Raw genomic sequence first — 23120 nt, forward strand, 5'->3', positions numbered from 1 at the left:
GTGGGGTTGGGGCCATCCTGGAGAAGTCGCCTGGCCTCCAGAGGCAAACGGAGCAGAGCGCACATCTTGCCCAAAGCCACCTGGTACGCATTATGCTCGTGTTCGGCTCCAGTCCCAGGACCCGCCTGTACCCTGTGGATGCGAGGATCTGAGTTGTCAGGGGACAAAGGCTGGAGGGCACCCAGGCTGAGCTCTGGCTAGGCCACACTAGACAGCTATTAATGGCCCCCATTGAGCAACTTCCTGAGAGCTCTGCCAGGCAGGAGAGGGGCACAGGCCAGGGAAGTGCTAGGAGGCGCTCACCTTTTTATTCTGCAATGATTTGGGGGAAAGAGTGCAATCATCTGCTTAGTAATTGATTGTATACGCCTTCAGATTGAACCCGAAAGCAGTCCGCACTGGAGTGGGCTCCCCAGGTGGAGCGTGGTGGCGGGAGTATCCTCAGACAGGCCCGCTGTCAACCTCTTGAAAGCTAACCACAGCGGCTAATGAAAAGCCCAGATGGTAAGATGGGCCCTACCACAGGCGGCACATGGATTGACCTCCACAGCCAGGGGCTGGAGAACCCATCACATCCACCCAACACCTGCTGGATGTCACAGTTTACTGTCCCCAGACCAAGAAATCAAAGTAAGGGGTCAGGAGGCTGACTCTGCAGGAGCAAAAACCCAAAGATGGTCAACAAGCTTCCCAAACAGAACAGAGGGGAGGATTCACAGTTATCTCAAAGCACAGTACAAAGGTCAGGGCAGAGAGACAGGACAGGCCACCTGGTGGGAGGGTCTAGGACCAGGAGCCAGGTGCCTGTGGACAGGACACCACACAGGGACAAGTGCAATTTGGTTGAACGGAGACAGGCCAGCCATTCTATCACGGTGTTGGGGCAACTCCCCATTTAAACGCCAGATCCCCACGCCTCAGAACATGTCTCAGAAGCCATGTCAACTGGCTTACAACCACCTGTGACTCCAGCCCCAGGAAGTATGACACCACTTTCTGATTTCTGTGGACACGAAGATGAACATACCTACCTACACAGACAGACAGACACACACACACACACACACACACATATACATAATTAAAAGCAAAATTCTTTTGGGCTAGAGAACTGGATTACCAGTTAAGAACACTGCTTGCTCTTCGCTCTTCCAGAGGACCAGGGTTCAATTCCCAGCACTCTCATAGAGGCTTATAACCCTCCGTAGCTCCAGTCCCAGGGGATTTGACACCCTCTTCTGGCCTCCATGGTACATGGTACATGGTGACCAGACATACAAAATACTATGCACATAAAATATAAAGGTTTAATTTTTTTTTTAAATAAATCTTGTTTGAAAACCAGGGAGGTCAGGTGTGGCAGCTCATGCCTTTGATCCTAAGACTCAGAAAGAAGACTGATCTCTGGCAGTTGAAGGCTAGCATGAGTCTACATGTAGTTATAGGCCATGGGGGGGCTACACAGAGAGACCCTGTCTCACAACAAACAGAAGATAACCTGAACGTAGAACACAAGACAATGAAACAAAACTGACCTGGAATAAAACAAAAACAAAGTATTTATAATCTGGATATAGAATAAAAAGACATGCACTCATATGAAATAAAACTGACAGTTTCAATTATACAAAACATTTTTTTTTGCTTTGGTTTGATTTTTTTTTTTTTCCTGAGACAGTCTAATCCTCCTGCCTCATACTCCTGAGTGTTGGAATCACCACAGTCAGTTGTTTTGTTTTTTTTTTTGTTTGGGGTAGGATCTCCCTCTGTAGCCCAGGCTAGCCTCAAACTCATGTCATTCCTCCTGCCTCAACTTCCTGAGTGCTGGAATTACAGTCATAAATGTCTTTAATGTCTTTATGATATTACCAAATATGTATACTAACATATATAGTACATATATAATATGCATATGCATATTATATATCATATATAACATATATATTACATATATTAATATTTATGTATATGTCACAATGCATACCCATACATATATGTAATATTTAGACATACACACACTATCCACAGACCTGAAGAAAAACGTGGAACAAATACACCAACCAATTAATACCCACCCCCCAAAAAAAAAAAAAAAAAAAAAAAAAACAGGCTCATCACATACAATGCTATCCAGCTTTTAAAAAGAACGAGAAGCCAAAGCAAAGGTACAGAAAGTGGGTCTGACAGGTCAGCAGATGGACACAGCCTACACATGATGAGAGAGTGGCCAGATTCACATTAAAGACATGAACACATGCTAAAAATACAACAAGCAAAAATACAAGTCAAAAAGCTATGCTCAAGGGGACAAATAACCCCAGCACTAGGAGGCAGAAGCAGGCAGGCGGATCTCTGTGAGTTCGAGGCCAGCCTGGTCTACATAATAAGTTCCAGGACAGCCAGAACTACACAGAGAAACTGTCTCAGAAAACCATAAAGAAAAAAAAAAGTGAAAAGGAGCAGGGAGAGGCAAGCTTATAGGAACACTGAGCAGGGAGAGATTTACCATGGGCTGGAGTTGAGTAGGGATGGGAAGTGACCACGTTATAAATTATGGAAATTTGTACAAATGGACGGTGACACACAACACTGACATTCTATTGGTGTCACAGGTCTCTGAACACTTAAAAACAGTCAAGAGTTAGAGTGATAGGTGGGGGATGAAGGGTGGGAGGTGAGGGTACTTGCTACCACACCTAACAACCTGAGCCAGATCCCTAGGAAACCACACAGAAGGAGGACACTGACTCCCACAAGTAGTTTTCTGACCTGCACATGTGTGCCTTAGTATGTAATGGCCCTCGCAAACAATAAACAAAGTGAAAGAAAGAGAGAGAGAGAGAGAGAGAGAGAGGGAGGGAGGGAGGAAAGGAGGGAGGGAAGGAGAAAGAGAGAGAGAAAGAAAGAAACAGGCTGGAGAGATGGCTCAGAGGGTAAGAGCACTGGCTGCTCTCCTGGAGAATCTGGGTTGGATTCCCAGCATCCAAGAGGCAGTTCAAGTCTGTAACTCCAATTTCCAGGGGATCTGATGCCCTGGCTTGGCCTCTGTGGTCATAGAGCACACACATGGTTCAGAGACATATATGCAGGCAAAATAACTACACTCATAAATAAATAAAGTAGATAGATAGATAGATAAATAAATAAATAAATAGATGATGTCTTAAATTAAAAGGAATAGTCAAACTGGCAAGTTTTACAATATACACACGTTTACTGTAATTAAAAGAAAAAAGAAAGAGAAAAAGAAAAAAAAAAGGCTTATCCAAAGGACTGAAGAGATGGCTTATCAATTAAAAGCATTAGCAGCTCCTGCAGAGGGCAGGGTTAGCTCCCGGCACCTACATAATGGTTGACAGCTCCCGTTTTAGGGGACCCAACACCCTCTCTGGCCTCTGCAGACTGCATGCACATGACACACAACCCTACGTGAAAGCAAACACTCACACACATACACTAACGTAAACAAATCTTTCCTTTGAAAAACTGTGGGGTTTTTTTTCCCTAAATTAAACACAAAGGAGTTGGAATACACTCAACAACAGAATGCATGCTGAGCACAGGCCTTGGGTTCCAAACCCACCACACACACACACACACACACACACACACACACACACACCAGGTAATCACAGCACAGACAGATCTCAGGGACCATTCTTCTCAGCAGCCTGAAGCCTCTAGCAGTCATCCCACTGCTTGGACACCGGTGAGAAAGGCCACCTACTCCTCAGGGGTGTCCTGTAGGCAGGGCTCTACCAGGCAGGTGCAAAAGAATCAAAGGACAGCTCAAGGCACAGGGACGTCCAGGGATCCTCTGCTGGCCCAGATGCCCACAGATGAAGCAATCACCTTGGCCAGGATGGGTCGGCCCGCCATCGGCCCCAGTGCCACTCCTAATAGAGCACCCTGGCTTCCTGGCTGTGTTGGTGATCAAACTAAAAGATTCAGTCACCAGCTTGGAGCACACACTCATGTTCATGCTGGCCCACTGGTGGGCTCTACTGTCACTAGGCCGTTACCAAAAGGAGATGCGGTGACCTGTTCTGGTCAAAGGGCAGAGGGTGGCAGGGCCCACGCCAGACAGTAAAGCCACACAGCTTCTCAGTGCTAGCTGGAGAGATGGCACAAAGGTTAAGAGCACTGGCTACTCTTCCAGAGGTCCTGAGTTCAATTCCCAGCAAGCACATGGTGGCTCATGACCATCTAGTACGAGATCTGGTGCCCTCTTCTGCATGCAGGAGTACAAGCAGACAGAACACTATATACTAAGTAAATAAATAAATCTTTATATATGTGTATATATGGTATTCTCTGACTGACAGCAAAGGCCTAAGATGGACATGGGCAGAGGCCAAGCCTTTGGAGTACAGTCCAGTGTGGCTCAGCCACATGCTGAGAGTCCCTGGGTGGGCAGGAATTTCAGGTCCTGTACTGCCAACCTACCCCCAAGATGGATAACCGCTGGAGGCCGAAGCACAGATACACATTCAAGCAAACACTGTTCTATGATGAAGAACCAAACTCTTCCACTGATGTAAAAGCCAAAAAGATATAGATATATATATATAGATATATATATAGATATATATTTTTTACAAATGCAACTTAAAGGAAGGTAAGGTTTATTTGCTTAATCTGCCACTACAGGTAAATAAGGCAGGAACCTGCAGCCGCCCATCACGTCTGCAGTGGAGAGCAGAGAGAAATGAATGCAAGCATCCTCCCTGTTCGGGCGGCTTTCTCCGCTCTTACACAGCCCAGGGCCCAAGCCCAGGAAATGTGCCACCTACAATGTCCTCCCACCTCCACAACCGCCCACAAACACGTTCACAGACCAACCTGATCTGGACAATCTCTCACTGAGCCTTTCTTCTTGGGCAGCTTCAGATTGTGTCACGGTGACAACTGAAACTAACCACACGGACAGGCTCTACTGGAGACTGTGGGTCCCAGATTTGGAACCGCAGAGACTGGGCTGGACCCACAGGCTGCTGAGACAACAGGACAGACCTGAAAGGTAGAATCCCAAGTGGCCCTTTGGTGAAACCTCGTGACCCAACAGACCAGGTTCTTGCACACCAGAACCCTTTTGAGGCCAGTGTGGTGCCAATTAAAGCCACAAGGTGACAGGGACAAAATGGAAGCAGCAGTGCTATGCATGAGGAGCAAGTAAAGATTCAGTCAGGCTCAGAAGGGCCTCAAAGAATGGAACAGCTGATTCTGATTACCATTAAGGAAACTGAGGCACACAGAGAGGAATGCTCTAGGGCTCCACATGGAGGCAGGAAGCTGTGGCAGGGCCCCGTTAGCAGCCCTAGACACCTGCACTGACGCTCATGGCCATGCAATAGCTCATGGGATCCTTCCTAGGAGAGGAACCTGGGGCACCCCAAGACTCCCAGAGAGGCTGAGACCAGGCCTCAGTTTGGCCACAAAGATTTCACCAGGGCAAGCTGAAAGCAGGTGCCCCAAACACTGTCACCTCACAAATCAACTAAGAAAACACCCAGAAAGGACTGCCATCCACCCATCAAAGGCAACCTTCCAAAGGGTCCCGTGGCAAAGAGGCCCCAAGGTTATCACAGTGGGCCATGGACCAGCAGATCAAGCAGGTTTCACGGGAGGTCAGTGAGATGCCAACCCCTCCCACGGGACACAAGCAAGCGACAAACCAGAAGCCCAAGGCTGGAGCTGTAGAACGAATCCTTGGGATTCAGGGCGCAGGGACCAAGGTACACCCACCATATTGGCAAAAGTGCTATATCCTGGCCTCACAGATCGATCTCTACATTGCCTAGGGACACCTGCTCACTGCCAGCCAGGTGGGACTCCTGGCTTTGGCCACCCTAAGAGAATGAATCGCCATCATCTTAGCCCAACTCCCAGCCCCACACAGGACAAAAAACTCAATTTTGCAGCCTACACTCAGCCTCCTTTTAAAAGGAACCTGGGTACCCAATATGGGCTCCAAGTGTCTCCCTCACTATGGTGGTGAAGGAAGGAACACTGTGTCCTCTCAGCCTCACAGATCCCACAGGTGCTGGCAAGGCTGCTCCACCAGCTCAGTCCTGTAAATGTGGAAACTGAGGCTAAGAGCCAGCAAGCCACTTTCCAGAGGCTGGAGGGAAAGCAGGGTAGACCCGCCAGCCAGGCCCGGGGCCACCTCCCTGTGGGCCCCACAGCTGCCTCCACCCGTCACACTTGGACGGGTCTGCCCCAGGCGGCTGGCTCAGAGCCCACGTGAGGCTTTCCAAGCAAATGTGAGCAGAGTCACGGAGCCCAGAAGCTAGGCGCAGCCCTCAGCTCCCACCACGCCTGCCCCACAGACTCCTGTTTCCAGAGGCTATTAATGATCCAACCCAGGGCCTCTGGACCAGTGTCCAGTTCCCTCTGAGTGCAGAAGGCCAGACAGAATACTCATTCCGAACTCTCAGGACCCAGGCTCCGTGCAGATGGGTGTGAAGGAAAACACAGACTTGCCGGAGGCCAGCACAGACTGTCCAGCTTGTCCCCATGTCCTGTCACACTTCTGAGCCTCCTGACACAGTCCCCCACCCCACCCCCGGCTCATTTGCTGAAAGCCACAGGCAACCAGGACCAATTCAACCAGTGAGTAAACAGATAAACTTTGGTCTATCCGCATAGTAGAATACCACTCAGCCATAAAAAGGGTTGACGTCTTGCCACATGCTACAAAGAAGTCAGACAGAACACTATTGAACTGCAGCCAGGTACAAACTGGCTAATTCTAACTACTCAGGGGGCTGAGGCCAGGGGATCACTTGAGCCCAGGAGTTCAAGGCTAGCCTGGGTCCCACAGAAAGACACGATTAGCCCCAAAGAGTGCCCAGAACAAGCAGACTCCAGAAACGTAACAAAAACTGCAGGAGGAAGATGGGAAAGCACTGTTCAACAATAATGGAATTTGCTTTGGAACAATGAATATGTTTTCTAATTTGATGGTTGCAGTCCACAGGAGCGTGTCCAATGCTTGGGTCCTGCACACTTTAAGGAGATGTGACTCTAAGGATGCAGGCTTGACTTCCAATACTTTCTGAGATTTATTTTTATTTTATGTGTATGAGCAGCTTACCTATGTATGGACCTACAGAGGCCAGAAGACTAGGTGCTGGGTCCTCTGGAACTGAGCTAAGGTTGGGAGGTTGGGAGCTAAGATGCCGGGAATCGAACCCTGGTCCTCTGTAAGAACAGCAAGTGTACCTAACCACTGAGCCATCTCTCCAGCCCCTTCGATCCCAATTTTTAATTTTTATTTCTTGGGCTACTTGGAGGGGCTGGCCTTGAGCTGGGGACCCTCCTGCCTCTACCTCCTGAGCACTGGATGACACACGTGCCAGCATGCCCAGCTGCTGCACAGATAGCTGCCACTCCTGCAGAGGAGTGTGGTCCCGGCACCTACACTGGGCAGCTCACAATGGCCTGTACTTTTAGTTCCAGGGGATCCGGTGCCCTCAGCTGAACTCCAGTGGTGATCTGTACATGTACGTACACACACACACACACACACACAATTTAAAATACAAATGAATCTTTTGAAAAATTCAGTTCCAGAGCCAAGCATGGTGGTGCATTCCTTTAATCCCAGGGCTCGGAAGGCATAGGCAGGAGGAACTCTGTGAGTTCAAGGGTCAACCTGATCTACACATCCAATTCCAGGCCAACCACAGCTATAGTGAACTCTGTTCTCTCTCATACACACACACACACACACACACACACACACACACACATATATAACTAATAACCCCAGTTCCATACCACTCCCCTAAGACTCCCTGACTCACTCCTGAGCCCCACATGCCCCTCGCCATGGACACCAGGCACCAAGACTGCCTTTGTATGCCACCCTGTCCCATTCTACCCAAAGAGCTTAGCCTGGTACCAGTCACCAGAAAAAAACAAGTTCAGTAACGACAGCCATGGGTGCTCCCCACTAAGGAGTCACTAAATTGGTGGTAGGAAGGATGCCCATGGCCACGTTACCGGGAAGAAAAGCAAGATGGAGTCATCCACCTACCTCCCCCTACCAAATGCCAAGGCTGGGACTAGACAATGGGCCCCAGGGCCCTGGCCCTGTTGCTTTACTCCCCCACCCTCATCTGTGGCTGGAGAGTTTAATTCATCAGTTACTGGATATCCAAGATCACAACACAGAAGAAAAGCTCAGAGCAGGGCCTGGGAAGGTGGCTCAGCTGGCGAAGGGTGTGCTGTGCAAGTCTCATACATACCCAGCACCCATGTAGAGAAACAGGCATGGTGACATGCTTATAACCGGTGAGGCCCAGCTCCCATGGAGATACCTTGTCTCAAAGAACAAGGTGGATGGCTCCTGAGAAACACTACCCAACGCTCACCGCCATCTTCCATTCGCACATGATGGCTCCTGAGGAAAACCGTTGAAGGTTTGACCTCTGACCTTTACATGCACAGGCATACACATACTCAAGCATATAGAAAGAAAGAAAGAAATCCAAACCATGTAGAAACAGCCTCCAGAGTTCCCAGGCCAGAAAGAGCAAAGGCTGTGTCACACAACTGTCCCCAAAGCTCTGCCACCACCACCCAGGCCTGGGCTAGGGGCAGTGCTGCTTGTACCTAACACTCCCCACCACACGGAAGTGGGGGCCAGATACTTACTCCAAGCACAGAGAGGCTAGGTGAGCCTCTGAAAACAAACAGCAATTGGGCGTTTAAAAACAAAACAAAACAAAAAACCTGGCTGGTCTGACCACCCCACTCTCGAGGCCTGTGCAAAGCAGGTGACAGAGTCCTCACCTGGCTGCACCCATCCCCCCACCCTTGTGTAACACCTCTGTTAGGCCATTCTGCTAGAGGCCTGAGCAGCCACACTCTGAAGTCAAAATAAAAAGGGTTCCAACTACACTGGGAACCACAAGGTGGCTTTCCCCAGAGAAGCTCGGATCGAACAGGTTGCCTGGGTAATTTGTTGTGCAGAGGGATCAAGGACAGGGCCCTGATCTGGGAGGGACTCCACCCCGCATTTAACCCTACGTGTGCTGGCAGGGCCCTCCCAGGGGCAGGCAGCCCGCACCTTCAGGAACCTCCCTCCAAGTAGACAGGCTAGGCTGGTCCAGGGACAAGTGCTTTAGGCGTGGAGGAGAGAAGCTTCCAGGCTGGGGAATGCCGGGTTCTCCACACGGGGACCACCAGAACAAAGGCTTTTCTGTGGGCTCACGGCTTCAATTTGCAACAGGAAGCAATCAGGAAAAATAATTAGCTGCCTTCCCTCCAGACTCCCAAAGCGTGAATCTCACAGAGACATGGGGGGGGGGGGAGCGTCACACAGCCACGGAGAAGAGTCAAAATAAGAGCTTCAGGAAGATTCCTCCCTTCGCTTCCATTTTAGGCCTGGATTACCCCATCAGCTGGTACTCCTGGGGCCTGGCTTCCTAATGTTAAAATATTCGACTCTATTTTTGCCTCATACACCACCAAACTATAAAGACGTTAAGTCTGAGATACCAGACGACAGGCAGGGGGTTCCAGTAATGTCAACCCCACCTCGGACAGGAAAGTCGGCTTACAAACCCCACCTTTAAAACAAACACCCCCCCCCCCCCATATCCCTTCTGCAGCCACGACCAAGGCATTTCCGGAAAGAGCAGCGCTGGCCTGGACTTCCCACGGCCTGTCATGGTTTTGTCTTCGCCTTGTTTTGCGAGCACCAGACAGGGTCAGAAAATGTAAACATGCTCCCGAGGGAGACAAGTTTAGGGGGAGAGACTCCCCAAGAGGTGAGGCTGAAAAGCGCTAGGACTGGAGGAAGCCAGCCTCCCTCGACCGAACCCCCCCTCCCCAAAACCTGAGTGGAAGGGACTGCAGCCCAGGGAATCTGAGCACAGAGCCCGGCCTAGCTAGCCACCTCCCTCGAGTGTCTACCCTGAAAATACACAGGGGGACAGCTGTTCGCCTTAATAAGGCCCAGACAAAGGGGCCTGAGGTTGTCCCCCTAGCCCACCCCAAACTGCCGTCAACACCATCCGGGAGTTCAAGAGTATCTGCCGGACCCCTGGACAGCCACGCTCCAGAAAAACAAAACACAACACACCCGAAAACAATGATTTAGGTGGCAAGAGGCTTGCTTTTAAAACCACATGGCAATCTCCGAATTAAAAGAACATGTGTAGCGTTTCCAACCGCTTCGTTTCTCGACAGTCCGCCTGACCTCAACTCCACCCCTCAGGACACACAAAAAGTTAGAAAGTTCTCCAGCCGGCCACCTCCCCGAAGGTGGGTCCAACTGAGGCAGACCCATACCTCCCCACATCAAGGCACCCAACCCGAGCAAGTGATGCCAGGGCTGGACACTGGTCAGCGGCGGCCAGGCGCCACCGTTTAGGGGCCTGAGCGGTCCCTGGGGTCACGGGGGCACCTGGCAGGTGTCAGTCGTTTTGGAAAGCTGACAGCCACGCAGGTCACAGAGACAGCAGCCAGGGCCAGGCCGACCCGCGCGGAGCTCTCCGAACTTCCTAGCTTGCAGCTTCAGACACTTCCCAGGGCTCGGTAGGCCGGCCGCCGCAAGCAGGCTTGCGAAAAGTTTTCCCGGTAGTTTCGCGACAGGCCAGGCCTGCCCCGAGCCACCGCGATGCCCGTGGGCGCCCCGCTGAGCGCGCTCCGTGCCCTGCGCCCCGAGCCTTGGGCAGGTGAGGGCCCGCCCGCGCCGCACCTGGCGGGCTCGGTCCCCGGGGAGGGGCCCCGGCGGGAGAGACAAAGGGCCCCGCGCGCGGTCCCCCGGCGCGCGCTCCAACTCGCCCGCAACTTGCAAAGCGGCTGCTGCGGCCCCGGCCATTGTCCCCCCCCCCGCCCCCGAGCCCACCTTACCCGCGGCGGGGGTCAGGCTGCAGCACAGCGCCAGCAGCAGCAGCAGCGGCGGCGGCGGCGGAGGGGCCCGGGTCGGCGCCGTTTCCATGTCGTCCGGCGGCCGGGAGCACCGCGCGCTCACTCGGGCTCCATGGCGCGCGCGGCAGCGGCGGCGGCGGCGGCGGCGGCGGTGGATCCTCGCAGCTCCCGGCGCCTCCTGCTCCCGCCTCGGGCGCCGCGGCCCAAGACGACGCGGGAGGAGGGAGCGGAAGCCGAGCCGGTCTCCGCCCCCCGCGCCGCCCGCGCCGCCCGCGCCCCCCTCCAAGCCGCGCCCTCCTGCGGGCGCCCGGGAGCCGGGCCGGCGCGTTCCTCCGGGCCCGCGACGGGAGAGGACCCCACGAGCAAGAGAGTCCTCTGCCGAGCCCCTACACTGACAAGTGGGGAAACTGAGGCACGTGGAGGCGTGACCTAAGCAGCCAGGAGGCCTCAGGGCTAGAAGCCAGGGGTCCCCGGAGGTAGATCTGGGCACTTTTCACAACTGTGTCACCTGGCCGAGGGACACCTGAACTCACTTGGGAAGCACAGGCGCAGAAGTACATGGTGCTGGAGGAGCTGAGGACTTTTAGATTTATTTTTGTTTTATGTGTATGAGTGTTTGCCTACACTTATGTGGCAAGAAGTCCCAGGAAACCAGTGGGCGTCGGGTGGCCCAGAACTGGAGTTACAGGTGGTCGTGAGCCACCATGTGAATACAGGGAGCCCAGGTGCCCAAAAGGGCAGTAAGTGCTTCTAACTGCTGAGCCTTCTCTCCAGCAGGGCTTTCTAGATCCTCACACCTTGGCCACGTCTGGGTGTAATCTCTTAATGTCCTTATAAAGTAAGACAGTAAAGTAAGACTTTGCAAGGTGGAGAGGAAGGAGGACAGACACTAAGGTGACCTCACAGAGCCAGTGGTCAGGAAGGTGCCTCTGCCCTCTGTGGTTTATGCTAGGAAGAGACAAATAAAAATAAGAACCCAAACAAACAAGTAAATAACCAGAGCCATGAGGGATGGCGCTCATGCCTGTAGTCCCAGCCTTGCGAGATTGAGGCAGGAGGTTTGCCACGAGTTTGAGGCCACCCTGGGCTACAGTGAGACCCTGTTTAAAGAGGACAGATAGAGTCCTTGATTCCCTAGGGTGCACGCAAGGACCCGGGTTCACACACCGCCCCCAGCACTGTATAAACCAGACACGTTAGCACAGGCGAAATGATCAAAAGGAAAGTCAAGGTCGGCCAGCATGATGGCTCCTGTTAACCTAAGTTCAATCCTGGGATCCCAGAATGGAAGGAGAGAACTGACTCCCAATACTCATGTTCTGATAAGAAAACACGAAGTCCAAAGAACAGCCAGTAGGGGGAGGGGACGGCCGGGGGAAGAAAACCCAGGGCCAGGGTCCCAAGGGTCAAGGCAGAGATTTTAACGCGGAAGCAGGCCAGTGGTGCAGGAAGTGCAGTCTCCTGGGGTGGCTGTATCCAATCGCAGACCGGAAGAGGAGTCGGGAGGTCTCCGGCACTGGATGCTACTCACCCAAGCCCAACCCCCACTCCCCTCCGCCTTCAACTCAGAGCCAAAAGCACATAACTCTTTGCTCTGTCCCCACTCTCACCACACACCCCCAAGGTCATCACACCCCCCAAGGTCTTCCTCGGTCAGCCCTTCAGCCAGTGAGCACACTAAATAAGCCAGCTCTGACAGGTCTTCCCCTCCACAGCTTGGGTGAGGCGCCACCACACAGCCCGCCCTACCCGCACCTCCTTCACTTCTAACTTTACTACCTCATGGGCTTCGACTGTAATGGCTCCTTGCAGAGACAGGCACACGCCTGCCCCGGGGGAGGGCCTCTCTGCTAGGATTCTTTCATCCCGCTTAGTTCTTGAAAACTGTACTGCCTCCCCCCACCCTTACCCCCCACCGTAGCTCACCCTTGCCAACACTTCCTGCATGCTCTGCTTCTCCTAGGTGCCAGCCACCACCCTGCAGAGTATGTGTTTACTGCTCTGTCTTCCTTCCATTATAACAGATCTGTCTGTCTAGTTTCCTGTGCAGAAGCCAGGGCCCGGCACATAGTAGGTGCTCAGTAAATAGTAAACGTTTGTTAAATGGGTGACGGAAGCAAGAGATCTGACTTTCTTTCATTAAAGAAGCACCCTGAATCTCTGTGGGTTCAAGGCCAGCCTGGTCTACAAAGCGAGTCCAGGACAGTCAAGGCCACACAGGGAAAACCCTGTAATGGAAAAAAACCGAAGAGGAGGAGGAGGAGGAAGAAGAATTACCCTGAGTGCTAAGCAGGGCTGGGACTGTAAAAGGAGAGGAATACAGGTCCAAAGGGAGGTGGTGGTCCAGAAAGGAGAGTCTAAACAAGGGCCACCAAACAGGATGAGAAATGGCACCTCCACCTCACCCTGGGCTGGGCTGCTGTAACCTTGGGTCAGACTCCATCCGGCCTTCAAGCCCAAGTGCCAATTCTCTGGGAACTGGCCCTCCGTCTGTGCTCTCCACAGCTACAGCAGTGGAATTCCCTGGAGTTCACAGCCACTGTCCCACAGAGTGCTCCAGGCCCCTGAGGACCAGCCTGTCCTCCCCCTAACCCCCTGGGCTCTGCACTGAAGCCCCGTTAAGCCCAAGCTTCTGTGGCGTGGCCATGCGGCGTCTGCAGAGATCGGCATATGAGCATTTCCCTGATGGGACCACACTGCAGCCAGGCTCGTGGAGACCCCTTCCTACTAGGCAGGACCCAGTGGTGAATTTTGGTAGCTTTTAGTACCCGGATTGCATTTGCTACAAGCTCTTCTTGCTTTCCGCTGTGCTGTTTACACTCTTGGCATAGTTTCACTTTGTCGGTCCCAGGCAAGGCCGGGACCACGCAGGCCGAAAGCCCTGGGTATGATTCTATGTTTTTCTCTATGCTCTTTGGAGGGGTAAAACCCTCCTTTCCCCTCTCTGTCTCTATCGATCCTCAGATGTGACCATCAGTCCTGGGTATTTGGGGACATGTAGTCACGTCTCTAGACAAACAGCTGCAGTCACATTGAGTGAGCCCGCGGCGGTTGTAGGGAGCAGTGGGTCCTGCTTCTGTTGCTGTTCTGAGGAAGCTGTGTCTGAGCCACAGAGACTTAGGAAAGTGGTTTAAGAACCACTTAAAGATGGTATCAAAAACTGATAGGTGCATGTCAGGAAAGGTTGCTTGATACAGTGGGCACATCTCTGTCTAAAATTTTGAAAGTTCTGTGACACAGGGATGCTGTTTGGTAAATGGACTTACACCCATGGCTAATCTGTCTCTCGCTATGTAACCGCATTTGCTACCAGTTGGACATGTGCTCATGTCCACAGGACACACCTGACTAGACGTTTATTTTTGGAATGCTGCTATTGTGCTTTGTAGTATAAAATATGGTTGGGGGTGATTGACCCAGTGGGAGGGGGAAAGGAGGGAGGAAAGGTATTGGGGGCTTCTTGTAATGAGGGGGCTTATGAGGTGCTGATGTTATGATTTCTTTAAATAAAATAACCAGTGATGTTACTGCTCAGGCAAGCAGAACTGTGATTGTATAAATAAAGATGGCTGGAGCTATTCGGGGCCACTTGCTTGAAAATCAACAGGTGGGCAGTGTCTTCCCTTTCCCATCTCAGGACCTGAACCCTTAAAGCTGGAGCTGGTCTCTGGCACCTGTGCACCCACACACTTGTGCCAATGTCCTTCCACTGTTTCTGGCCCACAGACCAAAAGTCTCTAAGAACAGTACAAGCCAGCAGAGGCTTGGGGGGGGCAGAGGTATCTGGGTTACAGTTGGGGAGCTGTAGATGGTGAGGGACTGTGATAACTTCTTCAAGAAGAGCTCTGGGCCTTGCGGGGGCAGGGGGGCGCTAGCTATAGAGAGAGCTGAAGGGGGGCCGCTGCAGTATGGGGCTGGTTCAGAGTTCAAAGCCAAACTCCGAATTTGAAAATGGCACACCAGCGAGATGGCTCAGCAGGAGGCTGGGTGGCTCACTGGCACTAGGGCCTGATGACCTGTGTCCAGTCCCTGGGAGCTACACAGTAGGGAGAGAAAACCGGTTCCCACGGGTTGTCCTCTGATGGCCATATGCAGGCCACTGAATAGGCACACACTGTTGTGGGCCAAAACTCTTCCTGGAGAACTGCTACACACAACACACGTCTGCTCATCTCAGACAGGAAGCCCAGGACAGGCCAAAGAACGCATAACTCCCAAGTCCAGCTTGGTAAACCATGAGTTTTCTTGGGGTTACTTACAGGAATATGGGTGAGGGGTTTCTTCCAGGAGCAGAAATGACTCAAAGACAACTGTATCACTAAGGCCCACCCCAGCATGGGTGACAGCTCACAAAAGCTGGGAACCTGGAGCACACTGCACAGCCTGCAGGCAGCTCAACAGGTTGAAGAGGGTCCTTTTTGGTGCCTCAGTTGTTCCAAACCTCTTCCAGGAAGTTCAGCTGGTTTCTGCTTCCAGGTAGCAGGTCTCGTCTCAGAGTCTTCTTCGCAGCTTGGCCCTGCTCCTCTGAGACACAGTCTCCACTTTTATTGTATATTTTGGCAGGGAGGGACCCTAGTGAATCTGGTTGGTTTCAGGGACTTCCTGGAGCTGTTTTGAGTTGTTTGCCTTCCTGCTTAAGAAGCATCCTTGCAAGATGGAATGTTTCAGTCTTGGAGAAAACTGTTAGACTGAGCTCTTGAGCACATATACTCACACATGCAATGAATAAATAAATACATTTAATTTTAAAATAAGCTGAGTGTGGTGGCACACATCTTTATTCCCAGTGCTTAGGAGGCAGAGGCAAGTGGATCTTTTTGAAGTCAAGGCCAGCAAGGACGATATAGGGAGGCCCTATCTCAAAAACTAAAATAAGAAGGCTAGAGAGATGGCTCAGTGGTTAAGAGCACTTGTTGCTCTTCCAGAAGATCTGGGTTCTATTCCTAGTACCCACACAGGAGCTCACAACCATCTGTAACTCCAGATCCAGGAAATCCATTGCCCTTTTCTGGCCTCCACAGCATTAGGCACACATATGGTGCACAGGTATACAGATACAAGCAAAACAGTAACACACATAAAATAAAAAAATTTTAAAAACTAAAAATACATTTGTAAGGGATTTGGAGAAGTAGACGACCCAGTCATCAGTTAAGCAAGTGATTAAAAATAAAATATATACACACACAAAAAAAAAAAAAAAATGGAAGGCATGAGGAAGTAGCCACTTAGTTGCCAAGGAGAAGGCCCAGGCCTCTGGCTCCCAAGTCACATCATTGCGAAGTCCCAGGTGGCCAGACTGCAATGTGGACCCTCCAGAAAAGTCCAAAGAACACACCAGAACTCATCACTATTCCATCCTGCAGACTTCTGACGTCACAGGGTCAGCCGTTTTTAGACCCTTTGGTAACACAGTGCAATCAGAGAACGTGCTAAGCTCCAACTTCCCTGGAAGGTCGCCTGTCACAGCTCCTGACGGTGACGCACTCCCTTAGGTCTGGTGTTTGATAGTTCTCACCCTTAGCCTGGTCCTCAGATGCGAGTTCCAACTCCGGGAAGCAGTGAGGGCCAGCACCTGTCCTATCTAATCGTTTCCGGGGACAGGGGCTCAACCTGGGTCCTCATAGGGCCCATCAGAGAATAACGTCTCCATCTCTTCGGTTCCCCTCCCAGGCAGAAACGGCTGACTCAGAAAGTCATTCCGGGCACCAGCGCCCCTCCTGCCTGGCAGGGTGACACCAAAGGTCAGAAGTGTGCCTGGGGCTCTGTAAGCATCCTCCCTTAAGGAGCTGAGAGGCACAGTCTCCACGTGTGTGTGCCCATGGAGGACCCATTCCTCAGACACCAGACACGGCTGCCTGGAAACCTGCACCCAGAGCAGGCTAAAGGAAGGTGCAGTGGGCACCGGAAGGCTTAGCTGGGCAGCCATGGTCTTTGAGCTGGCTGGCGTGAGAGGCTTGGGCTGGTTTTCCCCTCTGGGCCTTGGTTACTTCATCCACACAGTGGGGATGGAAAGTGATGTCTGGTAGACTTCTCCTCGTGCTGATTCAACCCTCAAGACTGTAACTCATGTTTACCGCACATCTAAGACCGGACAGGGGGTAGGTGTTCCAATGCTCCCCGCACCCCAGACGCCTCCTACTTCTTTTGCTTTTATTTCACTTTGGGGGTATTTGTTTTGAGACGGGGTCTCTTGTAGCCCAGGCTGGTCTTGAGCTCACTATGTAGCTGAGGATGACTTTGAACCTCTGACCCTTCTGCCTCCACTTCCTAAGTGCTGGGGATTATAAGCACATGCCTCCATGCCACATTTATGAAGGGCCAGGTGGTGGCACATACCTTTAGTACCAGCATTCTGGAGGTAGAGACAGACAGGTCTCTAAGTTCAAGGCCAGCCTGGTCTACAGACTGAGTTTTAGGACAGCCAGGGAGACCCAGAGAAATGAATTCTAGGTAAGCACCCTGCCAACTGAGGTACACCCCAGCCGCTACCTCTTCCCGGAGCCATGAGTCACAGGTCCCTCCCGACTCTGAAGCTGTTGTTTTAGCCTTCCTCATCACTCAGTGGTGCTGGATCTTGCCTCATTCAAAAGGCACCAAGGAGTATTTCGTTTTCATTACAAGCTAAGGAGGAGATGTACTTGATTGGGTTTCTTTCGTGAATACCTTCGGAGACTTGGAGTGGACTGAATGTGGCTCTCTGAAGACAGAGATGCTCTGGACCCCTCAAGCCTGTAATTGTTAACCTGCAGCAGGATTAAGAGAAATCGCTGAAATAGATTGTCCTGGAGCATCCCGAATCCAATGACAGATGTCCTTAGGGAGGACAGTTGAGTGTGATGGCACAGTCCTGCATACAGTATGCTGCAAGAGTGTTTCCAGAGCAAGTACCCTGAGCTAAGTGAGTTCAGGACCAGTCTGTGCAACTTAGCGCAATTCTATCTCAAAATAAAGCTTTTTAGACATGTTTACGGACTGAGGAGATAGTGTCATGGCTTGCTGTGTGAGCCGGACGGCCTGAGCTCAGATCCCAAGAACCCTCGCAGAAAAGCAAGTTGCACCAATATCCATAATCCCAGTGCACCCAGGAAATGAGAGGAGAACCAAAGGAGGCTCAAAACTCAGCCATGCTGGCATACACAGCAGTGAAGAAGAGAGACCCTGGCCCAGACAAGGCAGAAGGAGGACCAACACCTGGCATTGTCCCCTGTGTGTGTGCCACATGTGTGCCACATTAGAGATGTAGATCACACACACGCATACACACACTCAATTTCCTTTTAAGTTTTTAAAGAGTTTGGTGTGTGAAACTCAGTGATAGATCACTCATCTAGCATGCCTCAGACCTGGCACTGGGGGAGAAAAGTTCCAGAACTTAGAAACTGATGCAGGAGAAGGTAAATTCAATTTCTTTTTGCACAGCAAGATGGGGGAGCAAACGAAGGGGCCAGCTGTGTCAGAGAGATGGCTCAGCCAGTAACATTTGCCACCAGGCTGGGCAAGTCTGATGACCTGGACGCAATCCCTAGAATCCACACGATAGTGAACAGAGAGAGAACTCCACGGTGTTGTCCTCCAGCTCCAAGCACATGCCATGGCATGTGCCTCCCTGTGGAGAGCTGAGACTCAGACGCCATCTACTGGCGCTGACATCCGCCCTCAAAACTGTAAAGAACCTCCAGAGCGCATGTGCGGGTTGCGTAAGCACGCCAAGCCACTGCCCAGGGTTAAAGAGGAGCAGCCAATCAGGGTATGACACGTCACTTAGGTGGGACCAGGGCTTATATAAACAGCACCACTTCGGGGCCCTCGCACTCTCCTCCGTCTCTCCCCGCCGTCCGTCGGCCAATGCGAGCGCCACCTGCGCCCGCGAGGTGGCCGGGCCCGTGCCATGGCCGTGCTGCCGCCCCGAGAGTCGTGGAGCGTCGTGGAGCCGGTCCCGCGGCTCTCTCCTCCTTTCATCGCTTGACTGTAATAAAAAACCTGTTGCAGAAGGATCCTTGTGTCTGTGTGCATTTTTGCTGGCGAGACGATCACGTGGCTTTCAACACCTCCCCTCTCAACAATAATAGATTAACATTTGAAATCTAAAGAGAAGAACAGGGGTAAGGATGCAGCTTAATTGATAGAATTTTTGCCTAGCACACACACAGCATTTAATCCTCAACCCCACACAGCTCTAATCCCAGCAGCACTCGGGAGTAGCAATGGGAGAATCAAAAGTTCAAGGTTATCCTCGACCACATAGCAATTTCCAGGCCAGCCTGAGCTGTGGAAGACTCTATCTCAAAAAGAAAGTAGGGGGCTAGAGAGATGGCTCAGTGGTTAAGAGCACTTGTCTACTCTTCCACAGGTCCTGAGTTCAACTCCCACCAACCACGAGGTGGCTCGCAGTTGTTGGAGGCAGGGCTCTTAACAAGGAGGCGGTCTTCTTATATCCCCCGTCAGGGGCAGGACATTTGGCAGTCCTTTGTCCATCCTAGCTTGATGCGGTGCCGAGCAGAAGGAGGAGAACAGACAGAGACTTGCCCTCCAGTGCATGGCACGGGAGGGCCGTGGACACTCACTTGCCACCACATCAAGCCATGCAGCACAGATGGAGAATGTCACGCAGGGGTGGCCAGCCTGCAGCAGGAGGCACCACAATGTGGGGATATGCTGGTCAGATGGGAGAGAAAGAGAAGTGGGGCAGCTTGAGCATTGTGAAGAGAGATGGAACTGGAGCCTCGAGCGTGGAGAGCTGTCTGTTGTGAGTGGCTGGCCCTTCCATCTGGGGCCATGGTGTGGTCCCAGCCTGAGCTCCCACGGAGGGGCCATGTCTGAGTCTGTGGCTATGCAGTGGCAGGGGTTGGTGTCGATGTCCATGGCTCATAGGGAATGGGGATGTCCCTGGTCAGGGTAGCCACTGGGGACCATGCGGATGTACAGAGGCGGTGCGTAGCTGGCCCCGCCCTTTGCTGGATGGAGCACTCAGGAGAGCTGGCCCCATCTCTCACTGGCAGCAGTACTTGAGAAAGCGCTTCCCCCAGGCAGCACAGTGGAGCTGGTCCTGGCAGCAGGCATGTGGGTGAGTCAGCCCTGACTGAGTGTGTATGAGAGAGCTGACCCTGCCATTGTGTGCCACGGGGTGGCACAGGTGCAGAGGTGATCCCCTCGACAGGTCCTTAACCTGTTCCTCTGGCAGTTGGGAAAGCTGCCCACAGGGTCATGAGCTCAGGAAAACTAGCCCTGCCCCTCACAAGATGCATCGGTCTGGAGAGCAGACCCTACGCCTCGCCTGGGGAGCACGGTGGAGGGGGCCACAGGTGAGCCTGCCCCAAGGGGGAGAGCCTTGGGGAGCTGGCCCTGCCACTCCTCTGTCATGGGGCAGGGGATATGCTCTCTGCCCTCTTGGCCTTTGCCACCTGAGGCAGCTGGGAGAGCTGATCCTGGAAGTGGGTGAGCTGCCCCTGTCCAGGAGCACTCGGGAGAGAGTGCATCTCGCCTGGGCAATACAGTGTGTCCCTGATGGTGAAGACATGGATGAACTAGGGCCAAGAGCGTGGGAGGAAAGCTAACCCAGCCTCTCACAGGCTGCCCTTGGAAAAGCGGGCCTCAAACCTTGACTGGGCACCACTGTGGAGCTGGCTCTGGAGGTACGGGTGCAGGTAAGCCAGCCCTGAGGGCATGAGAGCGGGAGGGCTGACCCTGCTTCCTGCCAATGGTGGCAATGGCGGGCCTATCCACAACAGTGCTGGAGTGCTGGTGTAGATAAGGAAGAGCCAGCAAGCTAACCAGCTCAGCCACCACCCAGGCCCAGATCCAGGGCTCTGAATTGGCCCACCACAAAATCTATATCATCTGCGAATGTTTGAGATGTGTGAAAGGGCTAATCCTGTGCCAAAGCTGCAGGATCTCCCTGACACAGGAGAAATCCCAGCGAGCATCCGACATTGATGGTCACAGAAGTCAGAGAATGAACCAGACCAATGACTCACTGCAACGAACATTTGCAAGTGAAGATGTGTGGACAGAGGGAGATACTGCAAGACACAGTGACCTAGTACAGCTTCCACAATGAGATATTGTCTATGCTTTGTTGTTGTTGTTCATTTGTTTGCTTGTGTGTTTCATTGGGTGGTTGCAAGGGCAGAGGGAGGATGAGAGGACTGGGGTGTATGATGTGAGACTCACAAAGAATCAATAAAAAGTTTGTGTCTTTTTTTTTTTTAAGAAAGTCGGGAGGTTAGCTGAGGATATGGCTGAATTGAATAATGTTTCTAGGACGTGTGAAAGAAGCTGGACTTAATTATCAGTACTGTTAAAGAAGAAGAAGAAGAAGAAGAAGAAGAAGAAGAAGAAGAAGAAGAAGAAGAAGAAGGAATGAAAGGAAAGGAAAAAGCTGGGGATGAGGCTCAGTGATCAAGCACTTACCTGACATATCAGAGGCCCTGAGTTCAACACGCAGAACAAACACCCTGCCTTGGTTTTCTTTCTGTTGCTGTGATAAAACACCATGATCAAAAGCAACTTGGGGAGAAAAGGGCTTATTTCATCTTACAGCTTACAGCCTGTCATGAAAGGGAAGTCAGAGAAGGGGCCCAAAGCTGGAACCAAAGAAGAAGCTATGGAGGAACCCTGCTTACTGGCTTGTTCCCTCTAGCTTTCCCAGCCTGCTCTCTTATACCACTCAAGACCACCTGTCCTTTCACGTCAATCAAGAACATTCCCTCAGACATCCCGCAGACCAATCAGATGCAGGCATTTTCTCAGTCGAGGGTCCTTTTCCCAGATAACTCAAGCTTGTGCTCTATTAACAAGATACTGACCAGTATGCTTCCCGCTCATACCCTCAGAATTAAGCTGCATGTCTGCCTGTAGTCCCAGGTATTGGGGAGGATGAGACAGGGAATTCCCTTAAACCAGGAGTTCAAGATCAGCCTGGGCAAAGGAGCAAGACCCAGCTCAAAAATAACAGCAGGGCTGGAAAGATGGCTCAGGCGAGGCTCAGCACCAGGGTGTTAAAAGTAACAGCAGCACCACAATAAAGACAGAAAGTGGTTAGAGACAGGCAGAAAAGAATGATTCTTCCATGGGGAGGAGGCAGAGAGAAGAGTCCTACAAATTTCCAGGAACACCTGGGCCTGGGGCTTGGGAAGGCAGAAGGACCCCCTCTGGAGTCCTCTTCAGAAGCATGATCCTGCCACATCTTGATGCTTAATTTAACAAGAATCTGCTGAGGAAATTGGCACAGCTCCTAATGTTCACAGGCTCACTTAAAGGCAAGGACGTGGGGCTGCCCCCAGTATCTGTTTGCACATTGGAATGGCAAAGGTGAATTCCTGCAAAGTCTGGTGTTTGCTGAAGGGTTTGTCCATGCGGGTCAGAGGGTCAGAGGGCATTACCTGCTCCAGGAAAATGTGGCACCATCCCATGGGCTAGAATCCAGGACCGGACAAAAAGGAGAAAGCAAGTTGACTACTAGACCAGCACTCATCTCTGTTTTTCCACACTGACAGAGTGTGACCGGACGTCTCACCCCCTGCCATCACGCCTTCCCTTCCATGACAGACTGTACCCCCAGAAGCCATGAGCCAAAGCAAACCGTTGGGGCTGATCTGGGGCTACTGCGTGTTCAAATGTTAACTGCTCGTCCCCCAGGATCCTTACTGTTTTATGAGCAAATTTTCATGTATCTAAACTGACGTTTTGAAAACTTTGCCTCCCAAATTATCCCTGATTGGCTAAATAAAGTTGCCTCTAGCCTGGACTGGGCAGAAGAGAGGTAGGCAGGTTCACAGGCTTGGAGGTGGCAGAAGGACCAAGAAGAGGGGGAGGAAGGAAGAGGAGAGGAGCAGGTCGCCATGGGTTAGCATGTGGTTGGAAGGAACTTACTCTGAGGACCGGCACGATGGAGAAAAATGAAAAACATGTGCAAGTATTTATGGGGGTTTCAGCTGGGAAGTAGACAAGATAGCTTAGAAGGTTAATATCTGTCCAGCCCCAGTGTATTAAGGCCTATTAAAAATCTAACAGGTTTCTGTGTCTTTAATTTATGTAGTAGCAGGTTAAGAATTAACTGCTGGGCTGGAGAGATGGCTCACAGGTTAAGAGCACTGGCTGCTCTCCCAGAGGTCCTGAGTTCAATTCCCAGCAACCACATGGTAGCTCACAGCCATCTATAAATGAGATCTGGTGCCCTTTTCTGATGTGAAGGCATACATGCAGATATTGTATACATAATAAATAAATAAATG

General features: G+C 51.8%; 1 protein-coding gene and 1 long non-coding RNA gene across 3 annotated transcripts in view; one reads left to right on the plus strand and one right to left on the minus strand.

The window, feature by feature from the left end:
• Positions 1-11097, minus strand: part of Lrp5 (LDL receptor related protein 5) — a 98224-nt gene extending 87127 nt beyond the window's left edge. Inside the window, exon 1 of one of the 2 annotated variants that reach the window (XM_021634330.2) lies at positions 10867-11097. In XM_021634330.2, the coding sequence (XP_021490005.1) occupies positions 10867-10954 (88 nt within the window). In that variant the 5' untranslated portion in view covers positions 10955-11097. The remainder of the gene's footprint in view (positions 1-10866) is intronic. The other variant, XM_060383424.1, reaches the window with a different exon arrangement.
• Positions 11098-19807: 8710 nt separating this feature from the next.
• LOC132654166 (uncharacterized) lies at positions 19808-22896 on the plus strand. Its single transcript, XR_009591800.1, has 2 exons — positions 19808-19951; positions 20069-22896. It is a non-coding gene; the product is annotated as an uncharacterized LOC132654166 (long non-coding RNA).
• The last annotated feature ends 224 nt before the right edge of the window (positions 22897-23120 follow it).

This window comes from Meriones unguiculatus, chromosome 1, assembly GCF_030254825.1.
Source record: "Meriones unguiculatus strain TT.TT164.6M chromosome 1, Bangor_MerUng_6.1, whole genome shotgun sequence".
Taxonomy (NCBI): domain Eukaryota; kingdom Metazoa; phylum Chordata; class Mammalia; order Rodentia; family Muridae; genus Meriones; species Meriones unguiculatus.